The following is a 19,247-nucleotide window of genomic DNA, read 5'->3' as shown; positions in this document are numbered from 1 at the left end:
AGGCATGCATGGTTGAAAGAGCAGGCCTTATCGGACCATGTCATATCAAAACTTTTAGATGCACCCATGGACAAGGTCAATTTATTTGGTTCTCCTGCACAGCAGGTACTGAAGAAGATGGAAGAGAAGGCAAAATCTGTACAAACAGTGAAAGATTTCTTACAGGTCCAACCTCCAAGGTTTAGCAGGAATTGGCCCTCCAAGAATTGGTCCTTTCCGGACTCCTCTAAAGCACAGAGAGGCAGGAATAGGCGTTCAAGAGGCAGAAACCAATCCATGGGTGCCTACAGGGGACGCCAGTGGCAGGGTAACAACCAGCGAGGCACAGACGCAGCCACCATCACTACAACAACACAATCACAGTGACTTGGCTCTGGCACCGCCTACCAGGGAACAACTAGAAGCACCCTTAGGCGGAAAGCTAGCTTTATTTTCAAAGAATTGGCATTGCATCACAAGGGAAAAGTGGATTTTGCAAACCATAGACCAAGGTTACAGGTTCCATTTCCATACTCTACCAGGAAAGAGAGGAATGCCAAACCTACCACCTACTCAAAGGGCAGAAGCTCTAAAACAAATATCTCAGTTACTAAGGATGAGAGCTGTGGAAAAGGTACCATTTATGGAACAAGGAAAGGGATTTTACTCCAGACTCTTCCTGGTACCAAGAAAAGAGAGCAAATGGAGGCCTATTCTCGACCTGTCCGCTTTAAACACATTCCTCATTGTTCCAAAATTCAAAATGCTGACTCTACAGCAGCTTCTTCCCATGCTGGACATGGAGTCTTGGCTGGTAACTCTAGATCTCAAGGAGGCATACCTGCACGTCCCCATACGACCAAATTGCAGAAGATACCTCAGATTTCTTGCAGGATCAGAGCATTATTAATTCTCAGCATTGCCCTTTGGCTTATCTACTGTGCCCAGAGTGTTCACGAAATGCCTGGCATCAGTAATTGCTCATTGCAGGCTTCAGGGAATCCAAATTTACCCCTACCTGGACGACTGCCTGATACAAGCGGACAACAAAAACAAGCTAACAGAGGACTTACAAAGAGTCATTTATCTGCTACAAGCCCTGGGATATACAGTCAATATAAAAAAGTCAAGGCTGATTCCATCCCAAAGAATAACCTTTCTGGGTGCAGAGCTGGACACATCAAAACAAATGGCATTCCTAACTGTAGAAAAGCAAGAGCAACTACCTCTCTACTTCTTGGCATTAACAAAGCAGAACCATCTAACAGCAAGAAAAGTACTGCAAGCCCTGGGCTTCATGGCATCCTGCATAATTCTGGTCCCTCATGCCAGACTGCATATGAGAAAGCTACAGTGGTACCTAAAGCATTTGTGGTCTCAACACAAGCACAGCCTAGAAACCAAAATTCCAATAATCCCATGCCTGAAGCAAGAGTTCCTATGGTGGGCTCAGGCCTGTCAATCAAACACAGGATTGCCCTTCAGCAACATTCAACCAAGCCAAACCATCACGACGGACGCCTCAGACCTCGGTTGGGGGGCCCACATGCTGGACAAGTGCATACAAGGCTTATGGACTCAAGACCAGCTGCACCTACACATAAATCTAAAGGAAATGCTGGCAGTAAAATTGGCAATCCAGTCATTCAGACCATTTCTCCGAGAAGGTCAGTTGATGATAAGGACAGACAACACCACAGTTATGTGGTACATCAACAAACAGGGAGGCACACATTCATACCCTCTATGCCAGCCGGCACTGGACCTATGGAATGTGGCTCTGAGCTACAACATTCAGTTACAAGCAATTTTTGTACCGGGAAAAGAAAACATTCTAGCAGACATATTAAGCAGGACTACCACGGATGCCCACGAATGGATGCTGCATCCAGACATCTTCAAAGCCATCACAAGAAAATGGGGACTACCACAAATAGACTTATTTGCATCCCCATGCAATCAACAGCTAAAGAAATTCTGCACAAGGACGTACCACCCACTTGCTTGGAAGGTGGACCCCCTATCTTTCAGTTGGAAAAACCTGACAGCATATGCATTCCCACCACTTCCTTTGATGCACAAGGTGCTATTGAAGATCAAAGGGGAACGTCCGAGGATCATTCTGATAGCTCCAGACTGGCCAAGGCAACATTGGTACCCATTACTAAGGAGCATGTCTCGGGAACAAATATGGACACTACCCCTGGTTCCATTACTGTTAACACAGAACAACTACAACATCCTGCATCCAAACCTGAAAACTCTGCAGCTGACTGCCTGGAACATTACATAAGATCAAGTAACCCAAATTTATCCCAAAGGGTTAAAGACAATATCCTTGAGGCTCGCAGACCTTCAACAAGAAAAAATTATGCAGCAAAATGGAAAAGATATCTCATTTGGAGTACTGCAAAGGGAGAAGATGTGTCACTGGTAAACATAGCCAACATCCTGGAGTACTTGGCAGAGCTCTTCCATACAGGCCTGTCCTATTCTTCCATCAAGATACATGCATCAGCTATTTCAGCAGAATACAGCTTGGATCCTCCTGTCTTCTCACATCCTCTGCTCAGGCAGTTTCTGAGAGGAATTAAAAATGTAAAACCTCCTAGGAAACCACCATTGCCAGCATGGGACTTGAACTTTGTACTAGAAAAATTGACACTTCCTCCTTTCGAACCAGCAGCAACAACAGAATTACAATGCTTATCATGGAAGACTGCTTTCCTGCTGGCAATCACCTCAGCAAGAAGGGTATCTGAACTACAGGCATTAATGGCAGTGCAACCCTTCCTGATCTTCCATCAAGATAGAGTGTCCATGAGAACAAATCCTACATTTATGCCTAAGGTGGTATCCAGAGTGTCTTTAAATCAGGCTATCCACCTACCTACATTCTTCCCCAACCCACAGAACAGGGGAGAAAGACTGTTACATACCTTGGATGTGCATAGACAATTACGCTACTACCTGGACAGGACCAAGTGCAATAGAAAGACTGACCAGCTACTGGTAGCATATGCAACAGGAAGGGAAGGAAAAGCAATTTCAAAACAGACAATCTCCAAGTGGATAGGAAATTGCATTAGATTTTGTTACTCCTACCATGGAAAGAAAACTCCAGATAACATCAGGCCTCACTCCACAAGGGCTACAGCCACTACCACAGCTTTCTTACGAGGAGTGGCTACCAAGGACATTATAGAGGCTGCTACTTGGACCTCCGTGCATACATTTGCCAAGCATTATAATTTACCTTTATACTCTAGATCCCGAGCAGGTTTTGCCACTGCTGTTTTGCAAGGGATCCTAACTACACCATAATCTCTCCTTTTTTCCTCCTCCCCTAGTTTGGCTATGGTATTCTACCCATTTGTAAGGACTGCAGATGCATCCTTGAAGGACATAGTACAGTTTTGTACCTACCATAAATGTAGATGTCCGATAGGAATGCATCTGCAGTCAGGATTACCCACCCGCCTTCCCCTCTGTGGTTACTCCTAGGGTATTTGCCATCTTTTAGCTAGCTGGGGGGGGATCTATTATGGTGTATTTGTTTGTATATATGTACATACATGCTTATTTTTTGTGTTTGCTCTCTACTATTTGGAAACATTGGCATTTATCCAAATTTAGCCATCCAAGAGGGCACCTGGCATCTGGGGCAAGAAACACTGAGGAAAATGGCGTCGGCTGATGCCTTTATACCCGAAGAACTGCAGCTATGACGTCGGGTGAAGTGCAACACCAGCCGAAGCCAGACCCAGACTTTGGAATCCGGCCGACCGAAGGGCTGCCTGACGACAGGACAACCCATTTGTAAGGACTGCAGATGCATTCCTATCGGACATCTACATTTATGGTAGGTACAAACTGTACTTTTTGTACTTTTCAATAGGGTTCCTCCAGCTGTACTTCAGGTAGAGATTCTCTGGTCTCTGTTGGTATAACTTCAGCTTTCAAGGTGTCTGCAGAATTCTCTACTTATTTTTGGGGGTTGATCACATTAATTTGATAGATTTACTCATTCACTTTACTTGCTGTTGGACTTTACAGTTAAGGGTAGTTTTTCTCTCAATAATCTCAAATGACCCCTATGATTTGGACAGAAATTTGGTTTCCTTAGAGGGCATTAGCAGTACTACGTGGTCTCTGTTTAAATTCTCTAAGGCAGGCATATTTATTTCATACTCCGTTTTTTACTTCCTTGGCTGCTGCACGTGCTGCTGTACTATGGACATTACCAGTTGTAATTTATCTGTTTATTGTCTTCTGTTTACTGGGGAAGTCTTACTGGGCACAAGTAATATTTTCAGCGGAGACCCTAGGAGAAAATCTCCACATAAAATGCATGTTTACAGTGAACGACAGTAAAAAATTAAACATTTTAAGCATTACTTTTCAGACAGTATTGAGACAAATAGTAAAGACATTTATAATGTACTTTAGAGGTTATATTATACATAAATCAGATGTTAACTTGTAATAGCTAGATATACAACATCAGGGATAATGCACATAGGTTCAGTATATGTACATTGACATTAATGAGCTAGAATATCACTACAACAGAAAAAGAAACGAGAGGAGGAGGAAGGGCTTAGGTACAAAAAGTTCTGATAGTGGAGAGGTTGAAATAACAGTGGATAGTTGAGATGATGAGGTGGGTAGGATCTACTTTGGAAGCTCGAACTTTCAAAACTTCGAACTTCATATTGACCATAACATCAAAGTTTTGAAAGTTCGAACATCCAATAAAATTAAAAACATTTTTTTTTATGTTTATGCAGGAGGGCAAGCCCCCCTGCACTCCCTGCTAATTAAACATACCAATTCCGAGGTCACGCTACAGTGAAGAGAAAGGTAAATCTCCCTTTGAACACTGTATGGTGATCTCCATTTAAACTGTTTGAAGTTTCAAAACTTCGATCTTATGGTCTTGACCATATGAACTTTGAAGTTTTGAAACTTTGAGTTTCCAAAGTAGCCCGGTGGGTAAGGAGGGGTAGACTCCCTATACAAGTAAAACAGAGCTCCTCACTGACCCTATTCAAATGCAGCATAGATAATTGGATTAGAGACTTGCCCCTGGGGTGGCACCCTTGTCCCTCATGGACAGTGGTAGCCAGTTTTGATCACAGACCCGCTCTGTTCATAATTTCATTCTTAACTACCCAAAAAAGAACAAATGGGGATACTTGGGATTAACATGGCCAGATTTGTAAAGGCTCTAGGACCTTTAGCCTAGTAACCTCCTATGAACCTATTAGTAGAAGATTAAGTATATAGGTTAGTTATAGGAGCAGTAGTGGGGATGAAAGAGATGGGGATAAGAAAGTTGAAAGTGTCAGGCTGATTGATAGATTGGTAATGGAAGAGAAACAGAAAGCTGGGTTTAGTCAGGATGGGAACATGAGCATTCTGTCTCAAAAACTAATAGTATTCTGTCACTCTTTTTAATGATGTCTCTTCCTCTTATCAAATTTCTTAGAGTCAAGCCATCCTCCTGGATCCATCATGGCACTTTGTTCAAGTAGGACATTTGTGAAAGGTGCTGCGATCAAGTGACATAATATTGCAGTTTTCTGACATTCTCAACCAAAAGCATAGACATTTCTGTATCTTGTACATTGTGTAGACAGTAAACTCTATATGAAAACCCTTGGTTTAGGTTTGCTCATCCCCAGATGCCCTCTATACTGATTATGTGCTATTTTCATTATTATTGCCCTAAATGGTTTTGCCACTAGTAACTGCTGCAAAATTTCTTCCCATTCTTTATTTACCCTACAAAAGAGGTAATGTTTTAAAAATTGTAATGGGGTAGGAAGTAATTAGAGCATCCTTTTCACTATCTTCCTTGACAATTTTAGCATTTTTCTTTCTTATTCTACTTAGTATCAGCTACAGATTTGTTGTTTTGAAGTTTATGTGGCTTACTTCTAAGTCCATCAAGTTGAGAGTACATTCTTCAGTAACCTGCCTTGACAAGGAAAATGTTGTTTTTTTTATTAAGAATACTGGTATTGCAGCTTCTTATATGCCTTATCCTTCTGAAAGTACTTCTAAAGAAAAATCTGAAAATTCCCTACTGTCAGTCAGAGAGTCCTTGCAGATGAGATAATTTGTACCAACATGAATAAAAACAGATCCATACTTCCTTACATCCTCTATTTTTGTCCTAGCAAGCATAACACTATTTGATGTTTATTATTTTCTCTGCAAATGTAAGCATCAGTTCCTGTAATAATTTGAATCTCTAATTACAAGAATATCTTTTCTGACCAGATCTGAAGAATTTTCAACTTCTAATTCAGTAGTATCTGCTCTGTCAGTTGTTACAAAGGCATAATCTTCATCATCATTAGTCTTATTAATCCCACTGTTTTTAATGTGTTTTACATTTGCAAGCATACAACTCTCATCCAGCTGGCTTTGTACACCCGCAGGCTTGAGTCATGTTGTCAACGACTATCTTTCTCCTCTTTTTTTCTTGCAATAATGTTCTATCATTCCACGTTCAGTTTTGATTTCTTCCTTTTCTCCTGCCCCTTGCTTTTTCTTTTCTGCCTTCTCTTTTGGAAATATGCTGCCTTCTTCTCTTGACTGAAGGTTTTGTGATATAAAACTGTTATCATTCCCTGTAATTTGTGTGTTACACAATGAATCAGTGTCCTTTTTAGTATGTATTCTCTTTACTTTACAGACATTTATCAGATTCTTTTTCTTCCTTGTTATTTGTTGTGAACTTCCTCCTTTCTTTCTGTTTTTTTAGTTCCTTCTAAACATCCCGAATCCTCAGAACTTGTATCCAGAATTCCAAAGTTGTCAGGGGCATCATGTTGTTTCACAGGTTGAGTGATCTTTACAGACAATAGACACATCCTTTCCTAAATGTGTTCTATTTGCTCTTCATCTAATATTCTTTATCTCACCAGTACAGTTGTTAATATATGTAAAAACAGTTCTCCAAGCCGTGCAACTTGCACAAGTGTAATCATCACCAGTAAGTCTAGATTTACTGCTAATAATGGTAAGCAGATCATCCAACTTTTGATATGAGGAATGCAGATCACCAGTGTTATCAATTATTACTTTTAAATATACATAGCATTTATTGCACTGTATAAGATATTTGTGCTTTAGCAAACCATTAATGGCATACTCATTAAAGGAGTCCACATTCAACTTCAAATGAATAAAAAAATTATAAAAGGAAAGAATAGTCAAAATCAGGGAGAACCTAAATAGTCAAAATCAGGGAGAACCTAAATAAACTTCTATGAGAAAAATCACATAAACAATAAACAACTAAATACTAAAGTAAGTACAGTAAAATTGTTGCTCTGACTGTACAAGTTCTGAAAGTCTGACAAAAGCTGGAGTTTCTTTACATTGCTTGCAGTAACTTCTGCTCACTGTCACTCTCATTTGTACCTCTTTTTAACAGTAAAGATCATAAACCAAGACGGGATTGTTTAAATAAGCTGCAGATTGTCCTCTCTGCAGTCTGTGTGACTTTTATAGCTGACTCAAACCTCTCAACCTGGAAACATCAAAAATTTCAGCAAAGGCCCATGAAAAATAGGTACAAATCTGTACGCTGATTAACATGAAATTTGCATACATAATTATGTAACCCCACCCATTCCAATGAATTGTGGGATACCAACTTTCAAATCCAAACTGAAGAACAGACAACTAAAATATGGCCCCAGAGTGCAAAGCCTGTTATTCTAGCATCTATCTGAGTTTACAGGAGCAATATTTAAAATCTTTCCCTATTTTTGGGCCTTTGTCCCACCATTATTTTTGGCTTTGTCCAGATTTCTTACTCTAGTCTGAAAGATTGAGAAGTATGACTGGAAAGTCAACCAACTGTAAGGTGGTAGTACTGTTCAACATTGCAACCTATCAGGCTTTTTTCTTGTAGGGGGTTAAGAAATGCCATCCTCTGAAAGGATAAGGTAAATTCTTAAGGCAGTTATTTAGCTGGTTTGTATAGGTCTTAAATGGAGTACAACAAACACAAAAGATTGAGCAGGTTGATAGCTATGCACTGTCAGGGTTAATAAGATATTGCTATTGACAATGTGGTACTAAAATTTAAAGTGAGCCGATTGTACATTTCAGAAATCATCACCTTTCAGGAAAAGTGGGTGGCACATCAGAGCTTCTTAAAACATAAACAAAAGCAGATTATTAAAACAAGTGTCATTTGAATATTATGTATAAGAGGATATAATTTGTAGGCTTAAACATACACTGAGATCCATAGTCTGTAATGTTTATATGTACAAAAGTCAAGTACATCATTTCTCTGCATCTGTAATAATGTCAGAACTGCTGTCTTATTGTCCCCTGTGCCTGATATTTCTGCAGCATAACACAACAGCACCGAACACGAATGTGCAGCAGCTGAGCGGTTGCAACGTTAAGGGAGTATAAACAAAGCACGTTATGAAAGCTTGTTATAGACTAGTATGTGCACTGCAGTGTGTTGTCTCATATCTTGCAATACGAGTATGCCCAGTCATTAGCGACAAAATAGCTATTATATGTCTTTTTCCCTGCTAGACCAGTCTGGGTTTCCTGGCATTTTTCAACCAACCTCTCTTTTCAGTAATGTTTTGACACCTAAGCAAGGTATGAAAAAACTGACAGGGAAATGTACTGATTACATTTAGGAATATTTATTCTGTAAAATGCAAAAGCAGCACTATTTGCAAGCATCTCTGCTGAAAACACAAAACTGTTGCGACTTGTGTACTGAATTACAATGTGAGAAGGATCAACAATGCAGGAAGTTTGTGTACTGACTGTCCATAACGTTTGTTCATTTAAAACACATTTCGAGACAGGTGTCACAGGCGTGAAAATATGCAGCCCGTACAACTACTTCAGCTGTGGCAGCATAACCAAATAACTACTTCAGTGGTGGGAGCATAACCAGATGATTACTTCAGCGGCGGCAGCATAACCAGATAACAACTACTTCAGCGGCGGCAGCATAACCAGATAATAACTACTTCAGTAGCATTATAACGTACTTCAGCTATTGCATAATGTTCCTTTCAGACTACCAAACACCTAATACAGGCAGCGCAGCATAACTTTTCCTCCTGAACCATCATTCCCTTAATGCAGCATAACGTTCCATTCCTGAACCATCATTCCCTTGCAGATAGAAGTAATGTATGCATGAGCTAGGCAGCTAGCTCAGTTCTGACAGGCTGGCAGGCCATTTCACGGAGCTGACATCATCGCGTACGCGATGATGTCAGCTCAAAAAAGCTAGAACAAAAAAATTAAAAATAAAATGCCAGGAAATTTGGAAATTAAGGGGTGCCACTCGGGGAATCGTGGCACCCCAGTATTTGGACCCCAAAACTCAGTAAAAACTGAGTAATTTGGGATGGTTGGGAGGTATGTGACTAGGTCCCTTGGTATGCCTTTCTAACAACAGACAGTGAAACTTAAAGGTAAAACAAAATATAAATCAAAGTAAATCTTCCTGTCTACAAGCTATCCCTTCCTTTCTATGAACAGTGAAAAAGAGTGGTAAGAAATAAAATATAAATTCAAAGGATACTTTAAAGTAAGATATAATAATATATGAGAATTTAACATAGAAGATTATCTTTGAGAGGCCACATGTAGTGCGTGTTTTATTTTTATTAATCATTCCTTTCTTTGTATGACAAATTCCTGTGCTTGCAACAAAGTCTTTGTTTAGGATTGCTAATAAAAATTGTAATGTCCATATCCCTGCAGTCTGGAAGGTTTTGTTGCAGCTGGAACAGGGACAGGAACTGGAGGTGGGGTTAGTGTAGTCATTAGCCTTGGAGCTCAGATGCCATGCATGGCCTAAAAGGTGTCCTTGGGAATGTAAGTACTCAAGATGTGAGAACATACAATGGGTATAACCAAGCAGTATCCCACTACAGAGGACTTCTTTGAAGATCAGCAGTGAATATAGTGATGTATTTGCTTTCTCTTTAAGAATACATTTGAAGTGTTTGGTCTCATTAAACCTTAGATAGCAAAAAGAAACTTGTTTAATTAGCAAAAGTCTGAAAACTGTCACTGCAGAATGAATTATTTATGTGCACAAATTGCAGTTATTTATATTTTGATCACATTTAACTCATATATATTGGGAGGGCAGGAATGCATGTGTTTCTGAATATTTCTAATGGTTATACGGGTGTGTTTATCTGTCTTTATAAATATTCACATGTGATATATATGTGTGTGTGTGTGTGTGTGTGTGTGTGTGTATATATATGTTTCTCTTTCTGTGTGCGTGTTTATATATATATATATATATATATATATATATATATATATATATATATATATAATGTATACCTCCAGAGCTGTGGATGAGGGTAAGGCAGTTCATACAGCCTACCTCCATCTGGCCAAGGTCTTTGATACCGTTCCTCACTCAGGAATTATTGATAAACTCACCAAACTAGGCATCAAACCCTAAATTGTTAAGTGGGTTGCAAATTGGCTCACAGATAGAACCCACAATGTGAAAGTAGCGGACTCCAAGTCAGACTGCTGACCAGTCAGGAGTGGAGTCCAACAGGAATTGGTCCTGGGTCCTTTCCTGTTTGGCATCTACTTCTCAGAAGTCCAGACCAACACGAAGGGGCTCTGGCTGACCAAGTTCACAGACTACTGCAAGCTGGCAGCAATTATTACCTCCCCAAGAGATGCAGATGTCTAATAGAAAGGCCCCGCTGTGACCAATGACTGGTGTTGAAACCATGGCCTTAAGCTTAGTACCAAAAAAAGCATCATCGTCCCCTTTGGGAAAAACTCAGTTCCCACTAATTACCACATCGATGGGAGCCCACTGAACACTGAAGGTGTTATAAGAGATCTGGGGACACAGGTTGACAGCAACCTCTCCTTCGACCACCACATTACTACTGTGGTCAGAACGTCCTTCCATGTGGCACATGTCATTACCAAGGGTTTTGCATCCAGGAAGAAAGAGATCATCATCTCTCTTTACTCTTCCCTCATTAGACCAATCATGCAGTATAATGCCACATTTGGCATGTACCTCACTAAACACCTGCAACAGCTGGAGAGGCCACAAAAGTACCTCATGAAGAGGATCCTAGGCCTTAAACACATGTCCTACATGAACAGACTCAGAAAACTCCAGCTATTCTCTGTTTCATATCGTCTACTAAGAGGCGATCTCTGCTTGACTTACAAAGCCATGTCTGAACCAGCTCTGTTAGAAATGCTGCATCTGAAGTAATCCCAGTCCTTCCACACCACACACTCCAGAGACCTCTACCTCATTACCACAATCAGCAGAACATGCTGGAGTGGCAGGTTCATAACCTAGAAGACTGCCCATGCTCTGGAATAGACTTCCCATACATGTCAAGCAGAGCACCTCACTGGCCGTCTTCAAGAGAAATCTTTATGAGTGGATGGGAAATAGAAAACTCACCCCGGGGATCACTCCGGTGGCACTACTTTATAGAGGCACTGGGAACTAACGTCAGGCGGCACAATGCCAGGGCACTTCTATGGGCTAGGCATGTAAAGGCTCCAAGGCCATTAGCCTAGTACACACCTATGAACCTATATATATATATATATATATATATATATATATATATATATATGTATGTATGTATGTGTGTGTGTGAGGGAGACATGGATAGACTGAGAGCTGTCATTTTCTTAGCTATATTCCTCTTGCATATCGCATGAACAGACCAAGAAGATCATAAGTCTTCCATAAAAACATAGTTGTAACTTTATTGAATTTTATCTATGTAACAAAGAGTATGTTTCAAAAATAACTAAATTACTTATTCCATCTTATTTCTTTTTTCCTCCCTAGCCTTATGCTTGATCTTGTACAAGTTGAGAAGTCACTACTGGTTGATGAGGTGAGTTACATCACTTAATTCAGTACAGATTGTACAGTATTTAAATTTGCTAGCAAGTACAAGATTGTTTTCTTGCATGAACTTTTCACTGTTTATTCAAATGACTTCTTGAACATTTACACTGAAATATTTTTATTGATATTTTAATACCTTTATTGAATTATCACTTGTGACATAAACACATGTATATAAAAGAAAACAAACCATATTAACATGTTAACATCACATATATTCTTCTGTACAAATATCATCAATCTAACATTACATAAATTGCTCAGTTGTTGCCTGCCCTTAAACCTCACTCCTCCTCCAAAATATTATTCTACATGTATTGTTCCTACAATTTGTTTTTTCTTTGTAATTTGCTCTTACCTTTTTCTAAAGATCCAACATCTAGTTTATTTTATCCAAATTACAATATTATTCATTCCTTCAAATGTGGTTTGTTTAGACTTTGATTTCCATTTTTCAGATAATTGCTTTTTTTTGGAAATCACCAGAATTAACAACTTAAAAGACCTTACTATGTTTAAGCAATTCACATCCCGCATCCCAGCTCAACAATGATTTGCTTAGTTGCATACATTTGCTCACACAGAGTTTCTAACAAAGTACTCTGTAGGGAATGTTTAAAGTTTGCACACTTATTACACTCCCAAAATATATGTTCCTAGTTACCTCTTTCTTCCCCATCACACCTCCAACATTTGCTGTCTGTGCGAGAAAAAAAATCTTTGGAGTCTGCTTGAGGTATAAAAATGCCAGTGGAAACACTTCCAAGTAAATATCCCGAATTTTGTAGACATGTTGCATATGTGGAAGTTGTACATATGTCCTCCCATTGTTCTTTGTGAATTGCTTATCTAACTTCTCTTTCCAGTCTTTTCTGTATGCACTGCTAATTAACCTTTTTAACAGCAGCTTCTGTTCTCAGTTCAACTAAAAGCTATACCACAGCAAGTCTTTCACTTAGGATTCCACTATCCCTTTTCTGTTTGCCTATACTATGATATCGGTCCCTAATAGGCAAGGCAGTTTGAATGTCTTCTTGGCTTTTCCAGTTTATTTACCTTTCCTCCTCTAGTTGTTTGTTCACAATACCTTGGTTCCTTTGCCAGTTTGCTCCCATAAGTTCCATCTCTTATCTATTCTCTCTACCCCTAATTGCAGTTATCCCTATAGGGAGAATCTTCTTTCTCCATTTTCATTCTTGCTTAGTTCTTGAACACTTTTGCTACCTTATGAATATAATATTCTGTAGGGCTGTTGTTATCCTTAAGGATCTGCTTCCAAAATCCCACTCTCACCCTCCCCCCACTTCATCAGCATCCCATTCCACTTTGAATTATAGCTTTCTGCTTGTGTTATGTGTATGAGCCTTAACTGTGTAGCTCTAAAATATCCCTTCTGTTGGAAGGATCAACTTATCCCACTTGACCCCTGCCCTATTGCTTTCCCATCTAAAATATTTCAACTCTTTTTTAATTATTGTCCACAACTTCTCCTGTACGTGAAAAAATCCTTCAGCTCTTTATTAATTGCAATCCACAACTTCTTCAGTGATTGATAAAAATATGCCTGACCTGTGTGTAAAACTAAAGGGACTAAAAACATTTTAACTGATTGTATCTTGCTGTCCATAGCTGGATCCCTATCAGCTGACCAAGTTTTCAGAAACTCGAAATTCATATTGGTGAGACAATATGATCGAATTTCTGAAAACCTGACGCTTTTTGAATAGACATTGCGGTACATTGCAGATTGGAAAATTTACCATTTTCCTCAATGTAGTGTGGTCTCAGAGTTGGTATATTTAATTTGCAAGGGGTGTGGGAGGTGCAGGGAGGCTTGCCCCCTGCAAAAATGTAAAAAAAAGATTGATTTTTGTGGGGGGGGAGGGGTTTAATGTTCAAGTTTTCAGAAATTCCGTCATATCGTCTCACGGATATGAATTTTGAGTTTCTAAAAACTCAAACTAGTAACATAGATCCCTATAGCCATATAAAAGAACTTTTAGTTTCTCAGTTTTTGTATTATATTTTGTTTAGTCTCCTCCCCATGTATCCTTAGCTGCCACAGCAGAATCCTTTTTATTTTGTTTTTTTTTTTAATTTTATTTATTTAATATGTGTTTACCAGGAAAGTCTGACTTGGAACAGAGCCAGTTTTCATTGGCATCCCTGAGAGGAATGCTCCAGATGCGTGTCTTTGTAATGTGGGAAGAAACCGGAGCACATGGAGGAAACCCACACAAACACAGGAAGGAAATGCAGATTCCACACAGAAGGAACCCCAGCTGAGAATTGAACCAGAGAACCTCTTGCTGTAAGGTGACAACGCAAACCGCTGCACCACAACACCACCTAAATACTCACATTTTTTCATATCCCCATAAATATGGATACTGCTGAATCAATTTGTGTGTTGATGGATAATTTACAGCTATTGCCTTTGTTTCAGCTTTATTAATTTTGTATCCTGAAAAGATATGAAACTGCCTTAAAATGCTCCACAACACTGAAATATCATCCTGTGGTTTTATCAGGTTTAAAGTAATATAATCTGCAAATAGTGCTAGCTTTTTTTGGCTACCATACCAGTTATATACTTGAATTTCTGAGGCTCTTATTTTCTTTGCCAGTGTTTCTAAAAATAGTGCAAATAACAAAGGGGAAGAGGACACCACTACCTGGTTCCTCTTCTTAAACAGAAATTATCAGAGAGGACCCCGCCCACTTGAATTTTCACCTCCAATCCCTCATGTATCCTCCTAATCAACCTTATAATTTTATCACAGAATGCAAATGCTTCCAATGCCCTGCTCATAAACTCCCAGCTTACTCTAGCAAATGTCTTCTCTGCACTAAGACCCACCAACAGCAGTGGTATTTTCTTACATTCATCTTCCCTCTGGATCTTCAGTGTTCTTCTAATGTTGTCAGATGTTTGCTTACCCTCCAGCAAACCACATTGATCCATGTCTGTTAATTTTGGCATCAACTCAAACAGTAAAAGGCTAGCAAAAATGCAACAACTTTTAAACAGATAAGGTGATAAACTGCAAAACCCAGAGATCGAAATGAAGAAAAGGTTGACTGAATATGAGACTGCAAAAGAAGAGATGTTTCAAAAAGTAATAGAATTAGAGGACAGAGCACGTAGGGAAAACCTGATATTATTTTCTGCCGTGTCCAAGAAGCTGGAAGGAACAGACTGTATTACTTTTTGAAAGCACAAATAAGCAACTGAACTGGTATTCCATAACGGGAATTGTTAATTAACATGGTGCATCATCTGTATGCCCTAAACCTGGCTATGAGAAAACAACCTAGACCTTTAATAGTAAAGATGCAATCTGACCAGCAGAAAGAGTTGATTCTGACAAAACTGTGGCAGAAGTAGTGTTTTTAAAGAATGACTACTCATTGTACACTAGGACGAAGAGGAGTAAATGTATTCCATTATTCAGGGAATGTCGAGAATCGGCTGTGAGTTTCATACTGCTGTACACAGCTATCTTCAAAATATTTTTCGTGGAGGGAGAAAATCATTTTTTGATGAAGTACATGCCAAGGCAGAAATACAAAAGTTTGTCCAACAAAAAGTGAGCTGTGAAACTGAAGGAGATTCTGCTTCTTATTCTTCTGAAAATAAATACCACAGAGAGCCTGTGCCAGTGAAACTTTTTTCCAGTGTTTCAACAGAAAATACTTGAGAGAGGGAAAAAAGCAAAAGAGTTGACTAGAAGAATCAAGAGTATGTTGGAAATGAAGCAGAGACTGTGTTTGGGAGATGGAGAAGAACAGCAATAATACAAGAAAATCTGAAAATCTTGGACTTTCTTGGACTTTCCTAAACTTGTAGGGGACTGTAAAGCATATGCCCTACATCATGTCATTAACATTTGGAGAATAAAATCAGTAACTTGGAAACTGGCAAATGTGGGATTAATTATATTGGTGAAACATGACAGAACAAAAACATTTGGAAACATTGGACCTTGTTAAACTTGTAAGGGACTCTAAAGCATATGCCTTACCTCATGCCATTAATGTTCAGAAAAGTACTTAGGAGAGGGGAAGAGGAGTGGGAAAGTTAACTGTAAATAAAAGTATTTTTCTTAAAAGTAGTATTTTAATAATGCGTGATTTTCTTTGCATGTAATAAAGTGAAGTTTTTTCAGTTATTTTTAAATGTAATGAAGATAGTAATGTAAATATATGCTCCTGTTTTTTTATTATTTCTCCCTTCTTTCTTTCTCCATATTTAGTTTTAAGAAATGTAGACACTGCAATGTAAAAAAGATCTGGTTTAAAGAGCATGACAAAAGAAGAAATAGTGTACTTTTTTCTTATTATTGCATAGGGGTGACTGGATTAATGCCATTAGCTTAATCTAGTAACAAGTCTCAAGAGAAAATAAGTAAATGAAAAAGAATATTGAATATTTTAAGGCTTTTTTTCTAGTAAACAGATTTGTGTCTAGTTCTCATGTCTCTAGCAGGCAGTCTGATAAAGAGAAATGCCTTGGAGAAATTGTTTTCTGAAAGCATTGAAGTGTTTTCCCAGATGAGATAGCTGTAAAGATAAGACAAAGCCAGACAGCACTTAATGTTATCACAGGCTGTACCATGCCTCTTAGCTTGGATGACCTTTCATTTAGGTTATCTCAAATCTGTGTGTGTGGCTGTCATTTTGGAACATTTGTTCATATTAGGAGGGTAAAACTTCAGTTTTTGAAGTTGTAAATAGTTTTGTATGTTATTAAGTTAATAGGTTTTAGGAGGGTATTGTGGGGTGTTTGATTTTTTTTTTTGAGAATTTTCAATAAAACCAAAAGTTCTCTAAGATGTAACATGAGTTCAAATGGAGATGACAAGAAAGATTAACCTGCCAAACACTACATGCATGTAACACAAATGCTGGAACTAGACATTTAACAAAAAATATGTTGTACATAAAAGGTGGGAATAATATTTTTCATGAGTATGATGCTTTCTGTAATGTTTTTAAATCTTAATGGTCTAACAGATCAATACAATAAAGAAAGAGTAGTGAACTATATTAAAATTAATGCAAATAGTTATGCTACATGAGACATACTTGGAAAGAATTGAACATGTGAATTTGATAAAGAAAGGTTTTCAGGATGGTTATTCAGCAGAATACCTGGGACAAAGGAAGCGAGTAGAACTTGCATTCATTGCAAGACGAGCTCCAGTAGTGGTGAAAGAGCATAACAACAATAATGGTAGAGTTTTAGTACTAATGGACTACTGGCAAGGGAGGATAATTACACTGGCATGTATTTATAGTCCACCAAAAACTACTATAATGGAGCGTAAGAAAATTCTGGGAGAAATAATCAGCTTTCAGCAAGGAATATTACTTATAGATGCAGACTGGAATTTGATTTGCAACAGTGGAGATGTGTCTGGAGGGCCCAGAAGGGAAAATATAACAAAGGAGAGTAGATTTTTAAAGAAATTATTGACTTGGAAGATATGAATTCAGTACTAGGAGTTCAGAGTGAATTTACGTGTTATTCCCCAAGATGCACAAACTGGGCTAGGCTAACCAGAATTTACATTTCACAGGAAACTTTAAAATTTTGCTTCTCCTTTACAGAGCGTTCGACCTAGCAGCTTGCTCCCAACTCTCCACCAAATACTGTCCTAACCACCTCCAAAGTCTGTATGGCAAAGCAGTAACAGCCGGGAATCATATTCTCCATGTCCTCAGAAGTTGTTTGTAATTCTCTCCACCAAATACTGTCCTAGACACCTCCAAAGTGCGTATGGTCAAAGCAACAACAGCCAGAAATCACATTTGCCTTGTCCTCAAAAGTTGCTTATAATTGCATGCGTAACTGTTGCTTACTTTTTATATATTGTTAATTCCTGGGAGCATGCCACTCAGAACCTCTGCAAGGCCAATCCCCCACCCTCTCCAGATACTTTCTTCTTAATCTTTAGAGTTTTACCCAATCCCTATTTCTCCCTAGTACTTAACCCTCCTGTATTAGTTTTTTATACTGTGTGATAACATTATTTTATAATTTGGACTGCATAATTACTAACATTTTATTTGAGCTTCTATATTTCTAGTTTCTATCCCATGCACACTCATGTAATTTAGTTTCTGCCACCCAATAACTGTGGTTTCTCCTACCTTAGCTTGCCGGCTTGTGGAGATAGGGTTTTTTATTTCACATCACTGGCAAGCGGGCGCATCCCGCTCAGTTTGCCTTCTGCTTCGCTACCCTACCCCCATTTGCACCCACCCCACTTACATTTATACTTCACTAACCCCATCTTCTATCCACTTGACCAATAACATTCCTAGGCTCATTAAACTCCCCTACCCTACCACTTGGCCTCTTATAGCACAACACCTCCCACTACCTACTTTTACAACCAATCTCCAATCCCTATAACTCTATTATTTACAACACATTAAGGGTTTTACTAATCTTACTTGTCCTGACTACTGTATTACTGTTACTATCCCTCTCCACCACCACTCACTTTAGAATAAAACCATCTCCTCCAACATCCACAACACTAGCTACTCTTATACAACATAACGTACAAAGTTACTCCAACATCACACCATCCCTATTAGTAAACAACACCCTATGTCCACCCAAACCACATATCACCCCCACTAATACCAAACTGAAAGTAACACAACATTACCGCTACAGACATTATTACATTTCCTCCTAGTAATACCTCAATGCGGGGATGTTCACCCCAATCCTGGACCAGATGACCTACCAAAATATGCTCATTCCTCTAAAGGCCATGATTTATTCTTTGTAACAATTAATGCACAAAGCCTCTGTAACAAACTTACCAAATTCCAGTCTTGGTATGTCATCATTCACCAGACATAGTAGCAGTAACTGAAACCTGGCTTAAAGCACGTATATCTGATTTCAGAATACTTCCACCAGGCTACAACATTCTTTGCAATGAAAGAACACATAAAAAAAGAGGGGGTGTAGCCCTGGTTTATAGCGACTCCTTAACAATAAATATACATCCAAAACCATTCCCCACTTTCAATAATATGGAAATCCAAATAACAGCCCTCTGTATAAATCCTAACAAATGACTCTGTATTATCACCATCTATATTTCACCTGGTCAAAACATCCCCCACTTAGAAGACTTCATAAGTTGGATTAACCAGAATATCTCCCAGGAAACTGTCATACTAGGCGACACTAACATCAACTGGCAAAACTTAACCTCCAAAGCTCCTAATATTAACATTAATCTCCATAGTTTTACACAACTTATCACAAAATCTACACATGCACTAAACACCCAAG

At 38.8% G+C, this 19,247-nt stretch overlaps 1 protein-coding gene across 1 annotated transcript in view; it reads left to right on the top strand.

Annotated features, from left to right (window-relative positions):
* ESYT2 (extended synaptotagmin 2) overlaps nt 1–19,247 on the top strand; it is an 813,806-nt gene that overhangs the window by 336,072 nt on the left and 458,487 nt on the right. Inside the window, exon 6 of the mRNA XM_044063428.1 lies at nt 11,861–11,909. Within this exon, the coding sequence (XP_043919363.1) occupies nt 11,861–11,909 (49 nt within the window). The remainder of the gene's footprint in view (nt 1–11,860; nt 11,910–19,247) is intronic.

The sequence above is a fragment of the Protopterus annectens genome, chromosome 2.part1 (genome assembly GCF_019279795.1).
Source record: "Protopterus annectens isolate FY-2018-M chromosome 2.part1, PAN1.0, whole genome shotgun sequence".
Taxonomy (NCBI): domain Eukaryota; kingdom Metazoa; phylum Chordata; order Ceratodontiformes; family Protopteridae; genus Protopterus; species Protopterus annectens.
This window is presented reverse-complemented; position numbering and strand designations above follow the sequence as displayed.